Consider the following 22,633-nt stretch of genomic DNA (forward strand, 5'->3'; position numbering starts at 1 on the left):
AGTGTTGAACTCATAGCCTTAAACCTAGTGTTGAACTCATAGCCTTAAACCTAGTGTTGAACTCATAGCCTTAAACCTAGTGTTGAACTCATACCCTTAAACCTAGTGTTGAACTCATAGCCTTAAACCTAGTGTTGAACTCATAGCCTTAAACCTAGTGTTGAACTCATAGCCTTAAACCTAGTGTTGAACTTACAGCCTTAAACCTAGTGTTGAACTCAGCCTTAAACCTAGTGTTGAACTCATAGCCTTAAACCTAGTGTTGAACTCATAGCCTTAAACCTAGTGTTGAACTCATAGCCTTAAACCTAGTGTTGAACTCATAGCCTTGAACCTAGTGTTGAACTCATAGCCTTAAACCTAGTGTTGAACTCATAGCCTTAAACCTAGTGTTGAATTCATAGCCTTAAACCTAGTGTTGAACTCATAGCCTTAAACCTAGTGTTGAACTCATACCCTTAAACCTAGTGTTGAACTCATAGCCTTAAACCTAGTGTTGAACTCATAGCCTTAAACCTAGTGTTGAACTCATAGCCTTAAACCTAGTGTTGAACTTACAGCCTTAAACCTAGTGTTGAACTCAGCCTTAAACCTAGTGTTGAACTCATAGCCTTAAACCTAGTGTTGAACTCATAGCCTTAAACCTAGTGTTGAACTCATAGCCTTAAACCTAGTGTTGAACTCATAGCCTTAAACCTAGTGTTGAACTCATAGCCTTAAACCTAGTGTTGAACTCATAGCCTTAAACCTAGTGTTGAATTCATAGCCTTAAACCTAGTGTTGAACACATAGCCTTAAACCTAGTGTTGAACTCATAGCCTTAAACCTAGTGTTGAACTCATAGCCTTAAACCTAGTGTTGAACTCATAGCCTTAAACCCAGTGTTGAATTCAGCCTTAAACCCAGTGTTGAACTCATAGCCTTAAACCTAGTGTTGAACTCATACCCTTAAACCTAGTGTTGAACTCATAGCCTTAAACCCAGTGTTGAATTCAGCCTTAAACCCAGTGTTGAACTCATAGCCTTAAACCTAGTGTTGATCTCATACCCTTAAACCTAGTGTTGAACTCATAGCCTTAAACCCAGTGTTGAACTCACAGCCTTAAACCTAGTGTTGAACTCACAGCCTTAAACCTAGTGTTGAACTCAGCCTTAAACCTAGTGTTGAACTCATAGCTTTAAACCTAGTGTTGAACTCATAGCCTTAAACCTAGTGTTGAACTCATAGCCTTAAACCTAGTGTTGAACTCATAGCCTTAAACCTAGTGTTGAACTCATAGCCTTAAACCTAGTGTTGAACTCATAGCCTTAAACCTAGTGTTGAACTCATAGCCTTAAACCTAGTGTTGAACTCATAGCCTTAAACCTAGTGTTGAATTCATAGCCTTAAACCTAGTGTTGAACTCATATCCTTAAACCTAGTGTTGAATTCATAGCCTTAAACCGAGTGTTGAACTCAGCCTTATACCTAGTGTTGAACTCAGCCTTATACCTAGTGTTGAACTCATAGCCTTAAACCTAGTGTTGAAGTCATAGCCTTAAACCTAGTGTTGAACTCATAGCCTTAAACCTAGTGTTGAACTCATAGCCTTAAACCTAGTGTTGAACTCATAGCCTTAAACCTAGTGTTGAACTCATAGCCTTAAACCTAGTGTTGAACTCATACCCTTAAACCTAGTGTTGAACTCATAGCCTTAAACCTAGTGTTGAACTCATAGCCTTAAACCTAGTGTTGAACTCATAGCCTTAAACCTAGTGTTGAACTTACAGCCTTAAACCTAGTGTTGAACTCAGCCTTAAACCTAGTGTTGAACTCATAGCCTTAAACCTAGTGTTGAACTCATAGCCTTAAACCTAGTGTTGAACTCATAGCCTTAAACCTAGTGTTGAACTCATAGCCTTAAACCTAGTGTTGAACTCATAGCCTTAAACCTAGTGTTGAACTCATAGCCTTAAACCTAGTGTTGAATTCATAGCCTTAAACCTAGTGTTGAACTCATAGCCTTAAACCTAGTGTTGAACTCATACCCTTAAACCTAGTGTTGAACTCATAGCCTTAAACCTAGTGTTGAACTCATAGCCTTAAACCTAGTGTTGAACTCATAGCCTTAAACCTAGTGTTGAACTCATAGCCTTAAACCTAGTGTTGAACTCATAGCCTTAAACCTAGTGTTGAACTCATAGCCTTAAACCTAGTGTTGAATTCATAGCCTTAAACCTAGTGTTGAACTCATAGCCTTAAACCTAGTGTTGAATTCAGCCTTAAACCTAGTGTTGAATTCATAGCCTTAAACCTAGTGTTGAACTCAGCCTTATACCTAGTGTTGAACTCATAGCCTTAAACCTAGTGTTGAAGTCATAGCCTTAAACCTAGTGTTGAACTCATAGCCTTAAACCTAGTGTTGAACTCATAGCCTTAAACCTAGTGTTGAACTCATAGCCTTAAACCTAGTGTTGAACTCATACCCTTAAACCTAGTGTTGAACTCATAGCCTTAAACCTAGTGTTGAACTCATAGCCTTAAACCTAGTGTTGAACTCATAGCCTTAAACCTAGTGTTGAACTCATAGCCTTAAACCTAGTGTTGAACTTATAGTACGTCTTTAATGTTACATCCATTTCCACCCATCAATCCACCATTTTTCTTTCGGTAAACAAAAACGTGTAAAAACTTTGGATTAAGACAAAGAAGGGGTGTAGAATCTCTCGGTTGAGGAAGGAAGGGGCAAGAGAGGAGAGGGGGGTAGAGACAGAGAGAGCAAATGAGTCACTCTTCCCCGAAGCATGGCTGTCACCTAGTTTCCATGGAAACACGTTGCTATGGAAACAGGCCCTGAATGAGCGGACTCAAACCTGTTGCCATGGAAACAGGCCCCGAATGAGCGGACTCTGTAGTTGGCGGCTGACTGCAATTTTGCTGGTGTGGAAGGGAGGGGAGTGGGGGGGGGCTTCCTGGATAAAAAGGGATAACTAGAGAATGAGAGGAAGGGAATATAAAGTGAGAGAAAGACAGACAGAAAAAGAGAGAGTGAGGTATAGAGAAATGAGAGATAGAGAGAGAGGACACAAGGTAGAGAGAGAGAGGGAGAGAGAGAGAGAGAGAGAGAGAGAGAGAGAGAGAGAAGAGAGAGAGAGAGAGAGGAGACACAGGTATAGAGAGAGAAAGAGGGGGAAGAGAGGTAGAGAGAAGAGAGAGAGGTAGAGAGAGAAGAGAGGTAAAAAGGTAGAGAGAGAGAGAGAGAGACAGAGAGAAGAGGTAGAGAGAAGAGAGGTAGAGAGGTATAGAGAAAGAGAGAGAGAAGAGAGGTAAAGAGGTACAGAGAGAAGATAGAGAGAAGAGAGGTAGAGCGAAAGAGAGAGAGAAGAGAGGTAGAGAGAGAGAATGAGAGAGAAGAGAGGTAGAGAGAGAAGAGAGGTAAAGAGGTAGAGAGTGAGAGACGAAAGAGGTAGAAAGGTAGAGAAAGAGAAAGTGAGGGAGGCAGAGAGGTGAAAAGAGAGCTAGAGAGAACACAGCTAAAAAAAAGAACAGCTGATTATACTGACTCACTCTGAAACAGAGATGAAGAATTCCCGTTGAGGCTGTCACTGCAAACTTCTGCTGCTCCTAAATGATACATGCACAGGTACAGAACCATACGAGTGGAGATGATGTTCACTGTGGGATCCAGAGGAAATGTCTAATGTGTGTGTGTGTCTGTGTGTGTGTGTGTATTCACCCATCCTTTCCTCTCTATCACTCTACCCCAGAAACACACATGACACAACTACACACACATGACACAACTACACACACACACCATATGATCAACAACACACACACACACTATTATCAACCACACACACACACCCTATTATCAACAACACACACAATTATCAACAACACACACTATTATCTACTACATACACTATTATCAAATACACACACACACACACACAATATCATCAACTACACACACACACACACACACACACACTATCATCAACTACACACACACACTATTACTAAACTGCTTATATTTCAAGGCCATCAGATTGTTAAATAGAAATCACTAGCTGGCCTCCACCCAGTACCCTTCCCTGAACTTAGTCACCGTCACTAGCCGGCCTCCAACCAGTACCCTTCCCTGAACTTAGTCACCGTCACTAGCCGGCCTCCAACCAGTACCCTTCTCTGAACTTAGTCACCGTAACTAGCTGGCCTCCACCCAGTACCCTTCCCTGAACTTAGTCACCGTCACTAGCCGTCTACCACTCAGTACCCTTCTCTGAACTTAGTCACCGTCACTAGCCGGCCTCCAACCAGTACCCTTCTCTGAACTTAGTCACCGTCACTAGCCGGCTACCACTCAGTACCCTTCTCTGAACTTAGTCACTGTCACTAGCCGGCCTCCACCCAGTGCCCTTCTCTGAACTTAGTCACCGTCACTAGCCGGCTACCACTCAGTACCCTTCTCTGAACTTAGTCACCATCACTAGCCGGCTACCACTCAGTACCCTTCCCTGAACTTAGTCACCGTCACTAGCCGGCTACCACTCAGTACCCTTCTCTGAACTTAGTCACCGTCACTAGCCGGCCTCCAACCAGTACCCTTCTCTGAACTTAGTCACCGTCACTAGCCGGCCTCCAACCAGTACCCTTCTCTGAACTTAGTCACCGTCACTAGCCGGCCTCCAACAAGTACCCTTCTCTGAACTTAGTCACCGTCACTAGCCGGCCTCCAACAAGTACCCTTCTCTGAACTTAGTCACCGTCACTAGCCGGCCTCCAACCAGTACCCTTCTCTGAACTTAGTCACCGTCACTAGCCGGCCTCCAACCAGTACCCTTCTCTGAACTTAGTCACCGTCACTAGCCGGCTACCACCCGGTCACTCTAACATGCATCTTAAAGACTGCTGACCATGTACATAGACAACACTTTAATAATGGAACACTGGTCACTTCAATAATAAGGACTGGGAAACTTGTCAGGATCGAGGCAAAGATGAACAGTGCAAAGTACAGAGAGATCCTTGATGAAACCTGATCCAACACAATCAGGACCTCAGACTGGGTCGAATGTACACCTTCCAACAGGACAACGACTCAAAGCTCACAGCCAAGACAACACAGGAGTGGCTTAGGGACAAGTCTCTGAATGTCCTTGAGTGGCCCAGCCAGAGCCCGGACTCTCTGTACTTTGCTCTGTTCATCTTTGCCTCGATCCTGACTACTCTCCCAATCCCTGCCACTGGAAAACATCCCCACAGCATGATGCTGCCACCACCATGGTTCACAGTAGGGATGGTGCCAGGTTTCCTCCAGACGTGACACTTGGTATTCCGGCCAAAGAGTTCAATCTTGGTTTCATCAGACCAGAGAATCTTGTTTATCGAGATCTGAGAGTCCTTTAGGTGCCTTTTGGCAAACTCCAAGCAGGCTGTCATGTGCCTTTTACTGAGGAGTGGCTTCCGTCTGGCCACGCTACCATAAAGGACTGATTATTCGAGTGCTGCAGAGATGGTTGTCCTTCTGGAAGGTTCTCCCATCTCCACAGAAGAACTCCAGAGCTCTTTCAGAGTGACCCTCTGTTTCTTGGTCACCTCCCTGACCAAGGCCCTTCTCCCCCGATTGCTCAGTCTGGCCGGGCTGACAGCTCTAGGAAGAGTCTTGGTGGTTCGAAACTTCTTCCATTTAAGAATTATGGATGTGATATGTTCTTGGGGACAATCAAATCAAATCAAAGTTTATTTGTCACGTGTGCCAAATACAACAGGTGCAGTAGACCTTACAGTGAAATGCTTACTTACAGGCTCTAACCAATACTGCAAAAAAGGTATTAGGTGAACAATAGGTAAGTAAAGAAATAAAAACAACAGTAAAAAGACAGTAATAACAGTAGAGAGGCTATATACAGTAGCGAGGCTATATACAGTACGCAGGCTATAAAAGTAGCGAGGCTACATACAGATACCGGTTAGTCAGGCTGATTGAGGTAGTATGTAGATATGGTTAAAGTGACTATGAATATATAATGAACAGAGAGTAGCAGTAGCGTAAAAGAGGGGTTGGCGGGTGGTGGGACACAATGCAGATAGCCCAGTTAGCAAATGTGCGGGAGCACTGGTTGGTCGGGCCAATTGAGGTAGTATGTACATGAATGTATAGTTAAAGTGACTATGTATATATGATAAATAGAGAGTAGCAGCAGCATTAAAGGGGGGTTGGAGGGGGCACACATTGCAAATAGTCCGGGTAGCCATTTGATTACCTGTTCAGGAGTCTTATGGCTTGGGGGTAAAAGCTGTTGAGAAGCCTATTTGTCCTAGACTTGGCACTCTGGTAAAGCTTGCCATGCGGTAGCAGAAAGAACTGTCTATGACTTGGGTGGCTGGGGTCTTTGACAATTTCTAGGGCCTTCCTCTGACACAGCCTGGTATAGAGGTCCTGGATGGCAGGAAGCTTGGCCCCACTGATGTACGGGGCCGTAGAAACTACTCTCTGTATTGCGTTGCGGTCGGAGGCCAAGCAATTGCCGTACCAGGCAGTGATGCAACCAGTCAGGATGCTCTCGATGTTGCAGCTGTAGAACCTTTTGAGGATCTGAAGACCCATGACAAATCTTTTTAGTTTCCTGATGGGGAATAGGCTTTGTCGACTGTCACTCGACTTTCACAACTGTCTTGGTGTGTTTGGACCAGTCTAGTTTGTTGGTGATTCAAGGAACTTGAAGCTCTCAACCTGCTCCACTACAGCCCCGTCGATGAGAATGGGGGCGTGCTCGGTCCTCCTTTTCCTGTAGTCCACAATCATCTCCTTAGTCTTGGTTACGTTGAGGGATAGGTTGTTATTCTGGCACCACCCGGCCAGGTCTCTGACCTCCCTATAGGTTGTCTCGTTGTTGTCGGTGATCAGGCCTGTTGTGTCATCAGCAAACTTAATGATGGTGTTGGAGTCGTGCCTGGCCATGCAGTCGTGGGTGAAAAGGGAGTGCAGGAGGGGACTGAGCACGCACCCCTGGGGGGCTCCAGTGTTGTAAGCAGGAATCAGGAGGATAGAGTTGTGGTCGGATTTACCAAATGGAGGGCGAGGGAGAGCTTTGTACACGTCTTTGTGTGTGGAGTACAGGTGATCTAGATTTTTTCCCCCCTCTGGTTGCACATTTAACATCTTGATAGAGATTTGGTAGAACTGATTTAAGTTTCCCTGCATGAAAGGGGGCACACATTGCAAATATTCCGGGTAGCCATTTGATTACCTGTTCTGTGCCTGCGTCTCTTCCTCTTGCCAATCAATAGCTGGGATGTTGGACCTGTCGGGAGTTCGGAGAATGTCCTGTGCGTGCTGCTTGGTGAAGAAAAATCTTTGTCTAGTCCGAGATGAGTGATCGCTGTCCTGATATCCAGAAGCTCTTTGTCTAATCCGAGGTGAGTGATCGCTGTCCTGATATCCAGAAGCTCTTAGTCTAATCCGAGGTGAGTGATCTCTGTCCTGATATCCAGAAGCTCTTTGTCTAATCCGAGGTGAGTGATCTCTGTCCTGATATCCAGAAGCTCTTTGTCTAATCCGAGGTGAGTGATCGCTGTCCTGATATCCAGAAACTCTTTGTGTAATCCGAGGTGAGTGTTCGCTGTCCTGATATCCAGAAGCTCTTTGTCTAATCCGAGGTGAGTGATCACTGTCCTGATATCCAGAAGCTCTTTGTCTAATCCGAGGTGAGTGTTCGCTGTCCTGATATCCAGAAGCTCTTTGTCTAATCCGAGGTGAGTGATCACTGTCCTGATATCCAGAAGCTCTTTTCTGCTGTAAGATACGGTTGCAGAAACATTACGTACAAAATAAACTACAAATAACACACAAAAAACAGATAATAGCACAATTGGTTGGGAGCCCGTAAAACTGCTGCCATTTCTTCCGGCGCCATTTTATATCCAATGCTGCAGACATTTTTTGGTACCCTTCTCCCATCTCCACAGAGGAACAACTACACACCCCAGTAACAACAACTACACACCCCAGTAACAACAACTACACACCCTAGTAACAACAACTACACACCCTAGTAACAACAACTACACACCCTAGTAACAACAACTACACACACCAGTAACAACAACTACACACCCTAGTAACAACAACTACACACCCTAGTAACAACAACTACACACCCCAGTAACAACAACTACACACCCCAGTAACAACAACTACACACCCTAGTAACAACAACTACACACCCTAGTAACAACAACTACACACACCAGTAACAACAACTACACACCCCAGTAACAACAACTACACACCCTAGTAACAACAACTACACACCCTAGTAACAACAACTACACACCCCAGTAACAACAACTACACACCCCAGTAACAACAACTACACACCCTAGTAACAACAACTACACACCCTAGTAACAACAACTACACACCCTAGTAACAACAACTACACACCCCAGTAACAACAACTACACACCCCAGTAACAACAACTACACACCCTAGTAACAACAACTACACACCCTAGTAACAACAACTACACACACCAGTAACAACAACTACACACCACAGTAACAACAACTACACACCACAGTAACAACAACTACACACCCTAGTAACAACAACTACACACCCTAGTAACAACAACTACACACCACAGTAACAACAACTACACACCCTAGTAACAACAACTACACACACCAGTAACAACAACTACACACACCAGTAACAACAACTACACACCCCAGTAACAACAACTACACACCCTAGTAACAACAACTACACACCCTAGTAACAACAACTACACACACCAGTAACAACAACTACACACCACAGTAACAACAACTACACACCACAGTAACAACAACTACACACCACAGTAACAACAACTACACACACCAGTAACAACAACTACACACCACAGTAACAACAACTACACACCACAGTAACAACAACTACACACCCCAGTACCCGCTCCTATTATGAGGGGAGGAGAGGCAGCAGGATTAGGGCTGTTAGTCTCATATAGAATCCAGAAAATGGGCCTCCTCATTCAAGTCAATGATGACATAATGGGTGGACTGAGGGCCATGGCATGAGTTGACCAGTCACATTGTCAGGGTTAGAGGTTCTATATGTAGTGTTAGTCCCAGCCAACTGAAGCTGGACTCCATGGGCAAGGGAAGGTCCCTGAACAGGACAGACGGCAGAGGGGAACAGCCTCATTCAAATTCCACTCAGTCCCCCGACGGCTGACTTTGTACAGCAAACATGACATAACCACGCTATTATCCTGATGGCTGCATGGGTCTGCCACGCTGGAGGGAGACGTGATTGTGTGTGTGTGTGTGTGTGTGTGTGTAGAAAGCTTCTCTGACTGCAGGGGGTTACGTAAATCTCTTCACCAAGCGATCAGCAAGAAGAGCCAATCCTGCTTTAAGACACACACACACAAACCAAGATAGAGTGTGTGTGTGTTTGTGAATAAGAGAAAGTGACAAAAAAACATCCTTAGTCTCCCCAATAGCTAGCAGACAGACACTACCCAAGTCAATGCGGAATAAACCAATGGTAGAGCTGCTTTTGAAGATTTCCAGTCTCTCTCTCCCTCTTCTCTCTACCTCTCGTCTCTCTCTAGTTAAACCTGGATGAAGGGTTGAGGAATGGCCTGCTTGGTTTTATATAAAATCCTTTAATTAGCCTGGGCCTTCTCCGATTCATCACCTCCACCAGAGCAGCGCATGGGACACTTTAGGAGAAGAGGAGAGAGAGAGGGAGGATAAGGGTAGAGGGAGAGAAAGGAGAAGAGGGGAGGGAGAGAGGAGAAGAGGGGAGAGAGGAGAGGGAGAGAGAGGAGAAGAGGGGAGAGTGAGAGGAGAAGAGGGGAGAGTGAGAGAATGGAGGAGAGGGGAGAGAGAGGGGGGAGAAGAGGAGAGGGAGAGAATGGAGGAGAGGGGAGAGAAGAGGAGAGGGAGAAGGAGAAGGAGAAGAGAGAAGGGGGAGAGAGGGAAGAGAAGAGGGGAATGAAAGGGAGGAGAATAGGAGAGGGAGAGAGTAGAAGAGTGAGAGGGAGATCAGGAGAGGGAGAAGAAGGGAAGGAGAGAGGGAGAGAATGGAAAAGAGGGGAGAGAGGGGATAAGAGGAGAAGGAAAGAGGAGAAGAGTGAGAGGGAGAAGGAGGGAGAGAGATGGAGAAGAAGAGGAGAGGGAGAGAATGGAGAAGAGGGGAGAGAGCGAGAAGAGGGGGGGAGAGAGGAGAAGAGTGAGAAGAGGAGAGGGAGAAGGTGGAGAAGAGGGGAGAGTGAGAGGAGTGGAGAGAGAGGGAGGCAGGAGAAGAGGAGAGGGAGAAGGAAAAGAGAGAAGGATGAGAGAGAGGGAAGACAAGAGTGGAAATAAAGGGAGGAGGGAGAAGAGGAGAGGGAGAGACAGGAGTAGAGGGGAGAGAGAGAAGAGGAGAGGGACAGAAAGGAGAAGAGGGGAGAGAGAGGAGAAACGGGGAGAGAGAGGGAGGGAGGAGAAGAGGGGAGAGAGAGGGAGGGAGGAGAAGAGGAGAGGAAGAAGGAACAGAGAGAAGGAGGAGAGAGAGGGAAGACAAGAGTGGAAATAAAGGGAGGAGAGGGAGAAGAGGAGAGGGAGAGACAGGAGTAGAGGGGAGAGAGAGAAGAGGGGAGAGAGAGAAGAGGAGAGGGACAGAAAGGAGAAGAGGGGAGAGAGAGGAGAAACGGGGAGAGAGAGGGAGGGAGAAGAGGGGAGAGAGGGGGAGATGAGGGGAGGGAGAGAAGAGAAGAGTGAGAGGGAGGGAGAAGGAGGAGAAGAGGGGAGAGAGGAGGAGGAAAGAGGTAGAAGAGGAGAGAGAAATGGAGGAGAAGAGGGGAGAAGGAGGAGAAGAGGGGAGAGGGAGGAGAAGAGGGGAGAGAGAAGAAGAAGAGGAGAGAGGGAGGAGAAGAGGGGAGAGGGAGGAGAAGAGGAGAGGGAAGAGTGGGGGCAAGAGAGGGGAGGTGAGAGAAGGCGAGAGAGAGATGAAAGGCAGGAGGGAAAGAGGGCAGAAAGGGTGGAGGGTAGGAATAAAAGAGGAAAGAGAAAGAGAGGGAAGAAAGGGTGGAGGGTAGGAATAAAAGAGGAAAGAGAAAGAGAGGAGAGAAAGGGTGGAGGGTAGGAATAAAAGAGGAAAGAGAAAAAGATGAGAGAAAGGGTGGAGGGTAGGAATAAAAGAGGAAAGAGAAAGAGAGGAGAGAAAGGGTGGAGTGTAGGAATAAAAGAGGAAAGAGAAAGAGAGAGATGAAAGGCAGGAGGGTAGGAATAAAAGAGGAAAGAGAAAGAGAGGAGAGAAAGCGTGGAGGGTAGGAATAAAAGAGGAAAGAGTAAGAGAGGAGAGAAAGGGTGGAGGGTAGGAATAAAAGAGGAAAGAGAAAGAGAGAGATGAAAGGCAGGATGGTAGGAATAAAAGAGGAAATAGAAAGAGAGGAGAGAAAGGGTGGAGGGTAGGAATAAAAGAGGAAAGAGAAAGAGAGGGAAGAAAAGAACAGTGGCGTATAGGGAAAGAAAGGGACGGAAATCTGAGAGCAACACGATAAAGAGGGAGAAGAGATGGAGGATAGAGGAGAAGAGAGGAGGAAGGATAGAGGAGAAGAGAGGAGAAGAGAGGAGGAGAGAGGAGAAGAGAGGAGGATAGAGGATAAGAGAGGAGAAGAGAAGAGAGAGGAAGGATATAGGATGAGAGAGCAGGAGATAGGAGGGGAGAGGAGAAAGTAGAAGAGAGAGGAATAGACGATGAGAGAGGAAGGATAGAGGAGAAGAGAGGAGAAGAGAGGAGGAAGGATAGAGGAGAAGAGAGGAGAAGAGAGGAGGAGAGAGGAGAAGAGAGGAAGGATAGAGGATAAGAGAAGAGAAGAGAGGAGGAGAGAGAAGAAGAGAGGAGGAGAGAGGAAGGATATAGGATGAGAGAGGAGGAGATAGGAGGAGAGAGGAGGATAGAGGATAAGAGAGGATAAGAGAGGAGAAGAGAGGAGAAGAGAGGAGGATAGAGGATAAGAGAGGAGAAGAGAGGAGGAGAGAAGAGAAGAGAGGAGGATAGAGGATAAGAGAAGAGAAGAGAAGAGAGAGGAAGGATATAGGATGAGAGAGGAGGAGATAGGAGGGGAGAGGAGAAAGTAGAAGAGAGAGGAATAGACGATGAGAGAGGAAGGATAGAGGAGAAGAGAGGAGAAGAGAGGAGGAAGGATAGAGGAGAAGAGAGGAGAAGAGAGGAGGAGAGAGGAGAAGAGAGGAAGGATAGAGGATAAGAGAGGAGAAGAGAGGAGGAGAGAGAAGAAGAGAGGAGGAGAGAGGAAGGATATAGGATGAGAGAGGAGGAGATAGGAGGAGAGAGGAGGATAGAGGATAAGAGAGGATAAGAGAGGATAAGAGAGGAGAAGAGAGGAGAAGAGAGGAGGATAGAGGATAAGAGAGGAGAAGAGAGGAGGAGAGAAGAGAGAGGAAGGATATAGGATGAGAGAGGAGGAGATAGGAGGAGAGAGGAGAAAGTAGAAGAGAGAGGAATAGACGATGAGAGAGGAAGGATAGAGGAGAAGAGAGGAGGAAGGATAGAGGAGAAGAGAGGAGAAGAGAGGAGAGAGGAAGGATAGAGAAGAGAGGAGGAGAGAGGAGAAGAGAGAGGAAGAGAGGAGGAGAGAGGAGAGAGGAAGGATATAGGATGAGAGAGGAGGAGATAGGAGGAGAGGAGAAAGTAGAAGAGAGAGGAATAGACGATGAGAGAGGAAGGATAGAGGATAAGAGAGGAGGAGATAGGAGAAGGGAGGAGGAGAAAGGAGAAGGAAGGAGGAGAGAGGAGAAGGAAGGAGGAGAGAGGAGAAGGAGAGAGGAAGGATAGAGGAGAAGGGAGAGTACAGGGTATCTATCAGGGAGACGGTAACCACACGGTAACCGTGATGTTGTCGTTTTGAGGGAACTTCATAAAAGGTTCGTAATGACTTTGCTGGTTGGAACATGGTTGGCGTTGGCAGACTGGTAATAGGACGAGGTGATTCAATTAACTGATTGGACGGGTTACACAACGCCGACTGGCCAATCAACTCCAGTGGGCTAGAGACATGTAAAGGAAAGGCTATGCTGACACAAAGTACTACAGTAACACAGTCATTTACATTGATCCATTATGAAAACTGGCAGTGTTGACAAGGTTATTCATGTTTTATGTAATACTGATGAGGCATTGTAAATCCACAACAAACACAAAACATTGAATCTATACAGCGAAACCTGCTATATTCAATACTGTAATCATATAAAATGCAATTCATAGGCCAGCAATCTGAACTGACACCATAAACCATAGCAATCGGCATTGACACTGCTTATCGCCACACACGAGTATTACTCATTCAGTGTGTGTCTGTTACCAACAGTATGCCGTCATCCCCCAGCAGCATATGGCTGAATTATGCATCAGTCAGTGTTGCAGTATAGACAGCCAGGCTGGGAGATGACAGCTACATATTCATACATCATGGAGCTGTGTTGTAGGGAAGGTGTTTATCACACTGCTCGACTCTAAGAGCTACTAACAGGCTGGCAGACAGGCTGCAAGCCCTTTCACTCTCTCATATGTCCCTCCACACCCCCCTCTCTCTCCTCGTGCCTCTTTCCTCAGACCTCTATCCTCATCTTTCCCCTTAATCTCTCTTTTCCTCTATCTCCCTATCTCAGAATTGGTTTCTCCCTTCCTCATCCTCTTCTCTCCCTCCCCCTCATCACTGTGTGTGTGTGGCTGCGAGTTGTAGTGGCCAGCTGTTCGGCCTTGAAATCTCTGCACATCTGCCAGATTGGTTTGGCCTGAAGTGAAGGGCATTTACCACGCTGTGTCGAAGTGGGGGAGGGGTGGGAACAGAGGAGAGAGGGAGAGGAGAGCAGTAGGAAGGTGGGGGGAGAGTAGGGAGGTCGGTGGATATGGAGAGAGGGAGGGAGGGGGAGAGGAGAGCAGAAGGGAGGGAGGGAGGGAGGGAAAATGAGAGGGGAGAAAAGGAGAGAGGGGGAGAAAAGGAGAGAGGGAGGGAAAAGGAGAGGGGAGAAAAGGAGAGGGGAGAAAATGAGAGAGGGAGGGAGGCTTAGTTACTCAGCAAAAATCCAGAGAATGACAGTAAAAAACAGACTAGTAAGAGAGAGAGAAGGTAAAAGAAAAGAAAGATGCCTAACTGAACTGGTTAAAGAGGAGAGGTCAGGAAGAGATGGAGAGAAGGTAAAAGAAAAGAAAGATGCCTAACTGAACTGGTTAAAGAGGAGAGGTCAGGAAGAGATGGAGACAAGGTAAAAGAAAAGAAAGATGCCTAACTGAACTGGTTAAAGAGGAGAGGTCAGGAAGAGATGGAGACAAGGTAAAAGAAAAGAAAGATGCCTAACTGAACTGGTTAAAGAGGAGAGGTCAGGAAGAGATGGAGACAAGGTAAAAGAAAAGAAAGATGCCTAACTGAACTGGTTAAAGAGGAGAGGTCAGGAAGAGATGGAGACAAGGTAAAAGAAAAGAAAGATGCCTAACTGAACTGGTTAAAGAGGAGAGGTCAGGAAGAGATGGAGACAAGGTAAAAGAAAAGAAAGATGCCTAACTGAACTGGTTAAAGAGGAGAGGTCAGGAAGAGATGGAGACAAGGTAAAAGAAAAGAAAGATGCCTAACTGAACTGGTTAAAGAGGAGAGGTCAGGAAGAGATGGAGACAAGGTAAAAGAAAAGAAAGATGCCTAACTGAACTGGTTAAAGAGGAGAGGTCAGGAAGAGATGGAGACAAGGTAAAAGAAAAGAAAGATGCCTAACTGAACTGGTTAAAGAGGAGAGGTCAGGAAGAGATGGAGACAAGGTAAAAGAAAAGAAAGATGCCTAACTGAACTGGTTAAAGAGGAGAGGTCAAGAAGAGATGGAGAGAAGGTAAAAGAAAAGGAAGATGCCTAACTGAACTGGTTAAAGAGGAGAGGTCAGGAAGAGATGGAGACAAGGTAAAAGAAAAGAAAGATGCCTAACTGAACTGGTTAAAGAGGAGAGGTCAGGAAGAGATGGAGACAAGGTAAAAGAAAAGAAAGATGCCTAACTGAACTGGTTAAAGAGGAGAGGTCAAGAAGAGATGGAGAGAAGGTAAAAGAAAAGGAAGATGCCTAACTGAACTGGTTAAAGAGGAGAGGTCAGGAAGAGATGGAGACAAGGTAAAATAAAATAAAGATGCCTAACTGAACTGGTTAAAGAGGAGAGATCAGGAAGAGATGGAGAGAAGGTAAAAGAAAAGAAAGATGCCTAATTGAACTGGTTAAAGAGGAGAGGTCAGGAAGAGATGGAGACAAGGTAAAATAAAATAAAGATGCCTAACTGAACTGGTTAAAGAGGAGAGGTCAGGAAGAGATGGAGAGAAGGTAAAAGAAAAGAAAGATGCCTAACTGAACTGGTTAAAGAGGAGAGGTCAGGAAGAGATGGAGACAAGGTAAAATAAAATAAAGATGCCTAACTGAACTGGTTAAAGAGGAGAGATCAGGAAGAGATGGAGAGAAGGTAAAAGAAAAGAAAGATGCCTAATTGAACTGGTTAAAGAGGAGAGGTCAGGAAGAGATGGAGACAAGGTAAAAGAAAATAAAGATGCCTAACTGAACTGGTTAAAGAGGAGAGGTCAAGAAGAGATGGAGAGAAGGTAAAAGAAAAGAAAGATGCCTAACTGAACTGGTTAAAGAGGAGAGGTCAGGAAGAGATGGAGACAAGGTAAAAGAAAAGAAAGATGCCTAATTGAACTGGTTAAAGAGGAGAGGTCAGGAAGAGATGGAGACAAGGTAAAAGAAAAGAAAGATGCCTAACTGAACTGGTTAAAGAGGAGAGGTCAGGAAGAGATGGAGAGAAGGTAAAAAGAGATGACAGTTTTAAAAAAGAGGTGGACTTGGCTTTGGCGGCACCTAGGCTTTTAAACAAGAGAGACTAAAACCAGGTCAACAGGAGAAGGGCTTATAGGGAGGTCTGAATAACAAACACTGGGATGCACTGATAAATGCTTTAACACTCATCATTTAAAATATTAACAGCTTTCCTGTCTGCCCCCCCTCCCCACACAAAAAGGTGAAAAGGTAACATTTTAATTGGAAGCCATTTTGAAGCCATTTTATTTTCTGGGAAACAACATCAACTTCCACCAAGAATAGGCTGAGATGTAAAACTGTTATTTCTGACACAAAGAGGGCTGCATCTCAATGGAGTCCTGTGGTTTCTGCTCCTCATTTCCTATCCAGTAACTGTACTGGGATGGAGGAAACCACTTTAGACGAGATGCAGCCAATCTTATGTGAATTAAGTTGCTATGCTGCTATGTCTGACACAGAGAGAGCCGTGTTCATTCATCCATCTGTCTGCTGTAATAGATTATTAGAGTCAACAATAATCAGTCTGCAGTGATAGTAATACGGTAATAATCAGTCTGCAGTAATACAGTAATAATCAGTCTGCAGTAATACAGTAATAATCAGTCTGCAGTAATACAGTAATAATCAGTCTGCAGCAGTAATACAGTAATAATCAGTCTGCAGTAATACAGTAATAATCAGTCTGCAGTAATACAGTAATAATCAGTCGGCAGTAATACAGTAATAATCAGTCTGCAGTAATACAGTAATAATCAGTCTGCAGTAATACAGTAATAATCAGTCGGCAGTAATACAGTAATAATCAGTCGGCAGTAATACAGTAATAATCAGTCTGCAGTAATACAGTAATAATCAGTCTGCAGTAATACAGTAATAATCAGTCGGCAGTAATACAGTAATAATCAGTCGGCAGTAATACAGTAATAATAAGTCTGCAGTAATACAGTAATAATCAGTCTGCAAAACAGCCCCTGCAACGTGCAAACTTTTTCCAAAATTTGAAGACAGGAACATTGCAGCTAAATATAAATTGAGACTACAAATATTATGAATAATAAGATATTTTTACAGTTATCATGCTGTTTTTTAGACAGAAAACGTCAGCCATTGGCCTGGTGTCAGCATACAGCACGGATCGGCTCATACGGGAGATTAAAAGGGTTGCAGAGAGGAGAGAAATAAATAAGGTTTGCGGAGGAGGCAGAGAGAAAGTGACTCAAACACAGACCTGATTGATCTGCTGTTCACAGTTGGCTGGGCCCTGTCAGAACACACACACAGACCTCTCTCTCTCTGACTTCCTGTGATTTAGTGTCCCTGCACTTACTCTAAGCTTCCATCAACCCCTGACTGACTGCGCTCATGCATGGGCACCCCCTGCCTTGCCACCCCTCAGAATAACAGTCATATCAACTCATATGAACTCCATTACACACACATAGACAACTGCAGAGTAGCACACATGTGGGCTAGCACACATAACACTACAGATAACAGCTCACAGGAGCTCTGTGTAGTTCAGCCTCTCGACATGCAGATGAATGCAGAGTAGAAACACTCACTGACAATGGCGTCTGTTTTACATTTACATTTCAATTCATTGCCCAAATAGAGTGAAATGGAAAATGGAATTGAAATTGACCTCCCACACTGCCAACATAGCCGAGCCATAGAGGGGTATGTTGTTTTTGGAGGAGGGAGGGAGAGAGAGAGAGAGAGAGAGAGAGAGAAAACAAGAGATAGAGAGGATTCCAGGCACAGGACATACATTTCTCTCTCCGTCCCCTCATCCCCCCCTGCTCCGACATTGAAGGGACTTAATGAGAGAAAAGTGTCCGTATCGATTGGCCTGCTTCTACCGCTGTGGGATCCAAGAACACAGGAGGGATAAAAGAGAGGGAGTATTAGACAGAGAGAGAGTATTAGAAAGAGAGGGAGTATTAGAAAGAGAGAGAGTATTAGAAGGAGAGGGAGTATTAGAAAGAGAAGGAGTATTAGACAGAGAGAGAGTATTAGAAAGAGAGAAATTGAATCCAAACCAAAGAAGCGTCCAGATATGGCTGCCAGCTGAAGCGCAGTTGAGGCCATCAGAGGAATACAGATAGAAGAGTTTGGGTGCAGTAGTGTGTGTGTGTGCGTGTGTGTGTGTGCGTGTGCGTGTGTGTTAGCTGCCCTTGTCAGAATTCTGAATGTCAGAGTTGTTTTATGAACAAGGCAAAAGGCCAAACAAAGTAAAACAGACAGACACCATTCTCCCCCTCCCCATCACACTTCTACTTTAACATATTTTCCAACATAGACTTTGTAATGTACATATTACTACGGGTTAACATTGTCTAACATACAAAACCTGGATTCTCCATTTTGTCTCAGATCATTCTACTCAGATAATCTGATACAGAAAGTACTCAGACCCCTTCGCTGATCCCACGCTTCTAAAATGGATTAAATAATTTGTTTTCCTCATCAATGTACACACAACACCCCATAATGACAAAGCGAAAAATTAATACAAATAAAAAAACAGAAATACCTTATTTACATACATTTTAACAGCCTTTGCTATGAGACTCTAAATGAGCTCAGGTCCATCCTGTTTCCTTTGATCATCCTTGAGATGTTTCCACAACCTGATTGGAGTCCACCTGTGGTAAATTCAATTAATTGGACATGATTTGGAAAGGCACACCTGTCTATATAAGATCCCACAGTTGACCGTGCATGTCAGAGCAAAAACCAAGTCATGAGGTCGAAGGAATTGTCTGTAGAGCTCCGAGACAGGATTGTGTCGAGGCACAGATCTGGGACAGGAAACCAAAACATTACTGCTGAATTGAAGGTCCCCAAGAACACAGTGGCCTCCTTCATTCTTAAATGGAAGAAGTTTGGAACCACCAAGACTTCCTAGAGCTGGCTGCCCAGCCAAACTGAGAAATGGGGGGAGAAGGGCCTTGGTCAGGGAGGTGACCAAGAACCAGATGGTCACTCTGAAAGAGCTCTAGAGTTCCTCTGTGGAGATGGGAGAACCTTCCAGAAGGACAACCATCTCTGCAGCTCTCTACCATAAAGGCCTTTATGGTAGAGTGGCCAGATAGAAGCCACTCCTCAGTAAAAGGCACATGACAGCTGCTTGGAGTTAAAGGAAGGACTCTCAGACCATGAGAAACAAGATTCTCTGGTCTGATGAAACCATGATTGAACTCTTTGGCCTGAATGCCAAGCGTCACGTCAGGAGGAAACCTGGCACCATCCCTACAGTGAAGCATTGTGGTGACAGCATCATGCTGTGGAGATGTTTTTCAGCGACAGAGACTGGGAGACTAGTCACGATGAAGGAAAGGATGAACAGAGCAAAGTACAGAGATCCTTAATGAAAACCTGCTCCAGAACACTCAGGACCTGACTGGGGCAAAGGTTCACCTTCCAACAGGACAACGATCCTAAGCACACAGCCAAAACAACGCCCAGCCAGAGCCCTTTTTCATGTCTCTTTTTAATTTGGTCAGGGTGTGATTTGGGTGGGCATTCTATGTCCTTTATTTCTATGATTTGTGTTTCTATGTGTTGGCCGGGTATGGTTCTCAATCAGGGACAGCTGTCTATCCTTGTCTCTGATTGGGAATCATACTTAGGCAGCCCTTTTCCCTCCTGTCAGTGTGTGTACTTAACTTTGTTTGTGTCACTTAGCCCTGTAAGCTTCATGGCTGTTTCTTTCGTTTTTTTGGGGGGGGGAACGTTTTTAAAAAAAAGAGAAAGGTACGCTCACAACGCTGCACTTTGGTCTACTTCTTTTGATGGCCGTGACATCTGATCTGAATAGACATGCCCTGGCCTTATCTTTGTTTTCTTTATTATTTTGGTTAGGCCAGGGTGTGATATGGGTGATTTATGTGTTTTGTCTTATAGATTTATGGGGTTGTGCTCAGTTTAGTTGTCTAGGTAAGTCTATGGTTGCCTAGATTGGTTCTCAATCAGAGGCAGGCGTTTATTGTTGTCTCTGATTGGGAACCATATTTAGGCAGCCATATTCTTTGGGTATTTTGTGGGTGATTGTTTCCTGTCTTTGTGTTTGCTGCACCAGATAGGATTGTTTCGGTTTTGCCACGATTATTGTGTTGTAGTTTGTTCATGTTAAGTGTCTCTTATTAAAGAACCATGAACTTCAACCACGCTGCGTTTTGGTCCGCCTCTCCTTCCCAGGAAGAAAGCAGTGACAGTGTGCTTAAACTAATAACACACACATTATTGTATTTGTCTTGTCTATTTGAATACATCACTTAAACATTCAGAGTGTACGTTGGAAAAAGTATGTGAACCCCTAGGCTAATGACTTCTCCAAAAGCTAATTGGAGTCAGGAGTCAGCTAACCTGGAGTCAAATCAATGAGACGAGATTGGAGATTTTGGTGAGAGAGACCTGCCCCATGAAAAACACTCGCAAAATGTGAGTTTGTTATTCACAAGAAGCATTACCTAATGTGAACCATGCCTCGAACAAAATAGATCTCAGATCTAAGATTAAGAATTGTTGCCTTGCATAAAACTGGAAAGGGTTACAAAAGTATCTCTAAAAGTCAGTCCACGGTAAGACAAATTGTCTATAAATAGAGAAATTTCATCACTGTTGCTACTCTCCCTAGGAGTGGCCATCCTGCAAAGATGACTGCAAGAGCACAGCGCAGAATGCTCAGTGAGGTTAAGAAGAATCTGAGAATGTCAGCTAAAGATTTACAGAAATCTCTGGAAGATGCTAACATCTCTGTTGACGAGTGTACAATACATAAAACACTAAACAAGGATGGTGTTCATGGGAGGACACCATGGAAGAAGCCACAGCTGTCCAAAAACAACAACATTGCTGCATGTCTGAAGTTCGCAAAAGAGCACCTGGATGTTCCACAGCGCTACTGGCAAAATATTCTGTGTGCAGATTAAACTAAAGTTGAGTTATTTGGAAGGAACACACAACACTATGTGTGGAGAAAAAGACAACACACCAACATCAAAACCTCATCACAACTGTAAAGTATGGTGGAGGGAGCATTATGGTTTGGGGCTGCTTTACTGCCTCAGGGCCTGGACAACTTGCTATCATTGACGGAAAAATGAATTCCCAAGTTTATCAAGACATTTTGCAGGAGAATGTAAGTCTATCTGTCTGCCAATTGAAGCTCAACAGAAGTTGGGTAATGCAACAGGACAATGACCCATTAGACAGAAGTAAATCAACAACAAAATGGCTTCAACAGAAGAAAATACACCTCCTGGAGTGGCCTAGTCAATCCTGACCTCAACCCGTTGAGATGCTGTGGCATGACCTCAAAAGAATGGTTCACACCAGACATCCCAAGAATATTGTGGAACTGAAACAGTTTTGTAAAGAGGAATGGTCCAAAATTCCTCCTGACCGTTGTGCAGGTCTGATCCGCAACTACAGAAAATGTTTGGTTGAGGTTATTGCTGTCAAAGGAGGCTCAACCTGCATTGTGAATGTTTACGCGGTGTGTTCAATAAAGACATGAACAATTATAATGGTTTGTGTGTTATTAGTATAAGCAGACTGTGTTTGTCTATTGTTGTGACCTAGATGAAGATCAGATAAAATGTTATGACCAATTTATGCAGAAATCCAGGTCATTCTAAAGGGTTCAGATACTTTTTCTTCCCACTGTATATAAATATACACATTTGCAAACATTTTTAAAAAAAAACTGTTTTTGCTTTGTCATTATGGGTTATTGTGTGTAGATTGATGAGGAAAAATAACAATTTAATACATGTTTAGAAACAGGGCTGTCACGTAACAAAATGTGGAAAAAGTCAAGGGGTCTGAATACTTTCCGAATGTGCAGTAAATGGCATAGATCAGAAATAAATGTCTGAACTTTGCAAATCTCTTAAAATAACAGCAGCGCCATTTGGATGAGACAGCTAGGAGGTAGATTTAGATTTAGAGGGAGAGAGGGAAGGAGTGGGGGAGAGAGAGGGAGTGGGGGATGGGGCACTTCACACACTGCCCTCACCCACATGGACAAAAGGAATGCTTATCACTGACTACAACTCAGCATTTAACGCCTTAGTGCCCTCCAAGCTCATCACCAAGCTCAGGACCCTGGGACTGAACACTTCTCTAGGCAACTGGATCCTGGACTTCCTGAAGGACCGCACCCAGGCAGTGATGGTAGGCAACAACACATCCGCCACGCTGACACTGACCACGGGCGCTCTTCAGGGGTGTGTACTTAGACCCCTCCTGCACTCCCTGTTCACCCACAACTGTGTGGCCAAGCACGACTCTAATACCATCATCAAGTTTGCTGACGACACAACGGTGGTCAGACTGATCACCAACGGCAATGAGACAGCCTATAGGGAGGAGGTCAGCGACCTGGCAGTGTGGTGCCAGGACAACAACCTCTCCCTCAACGTCAGCAAGACAAAGGAGCTGATAGTGGACTACAGAAAACAGTGGGGCGAGCACGCCCCCATCCACATCGATGGGGCTGTAGTGGAGTGGGTCGAGAGCTTAATAAGGAATTAACATGGTCCACACACACCCACCCTAGTCATAAACTGTTCTCTCTGCTACCGCACGGTAAGCGGTACCGATGCACCAAGTCTGGAATCAGCAGGACCCTGAACAGCTTCTACCCCCAAGCCATAAGACTGCTAAGAAAGACTGCTAAATAAAGACTGCCAATTAAATAAGACTGCCAATTAAATAAGACTGCTAATTAAATAAGACTGCTAATTACATAAGACTGCTAATTACATAAGACTG

At 44.7% G+C, this 22,633-nt stretch overlaps 1 protein-coding gene across 3 annotated transcripts in view; it reads right to left on the reverse strand.

Annotated features, from left to right (window-relative positions):
• ece2a (endothelin converting enzyme 2a) overlaps positions 1 to 22,633 on the reverse strand; it is a 332,069-nt gene that overhangs the window by 162,125 nt on the left and 147,311 nt on the right. For 2 of the 3 annotated variants that reach the window (XM_065013682.1, XM_065013681.1), the window contains exon 4: positions 3,548 to 3,604. The exons of the other annotated variant lie outside the window; for it this stretch is intronic. In XM_065013682.1, the coding sequence (XP_064869754.1) occupies positions 3,548 to 3,604 (57 nt within the window). The remainder of the gene's footprint in view (positions 1 to 3,547; positions 3,605 to 22,633) is intronic. 3 annotated transcript variants of the gene reach the window in all.

Source organism: Oncorhynchus nerka, linkage group LG9b, assembly GCF_034236695.1.
Source record: "Oncorhynchus nerka isolate Pitt River linkage group LG9b, Oner_Uvic_2.0, whole genome shotgun sequence".
Taxonomy (NCBI): domain Eukaryota; kingdom Metazoa; phylum Chordata; class Actinopteri; order Salmoniformes; family Salmonidae; genus Oncorhynchus; species Oncorhynchus nerka.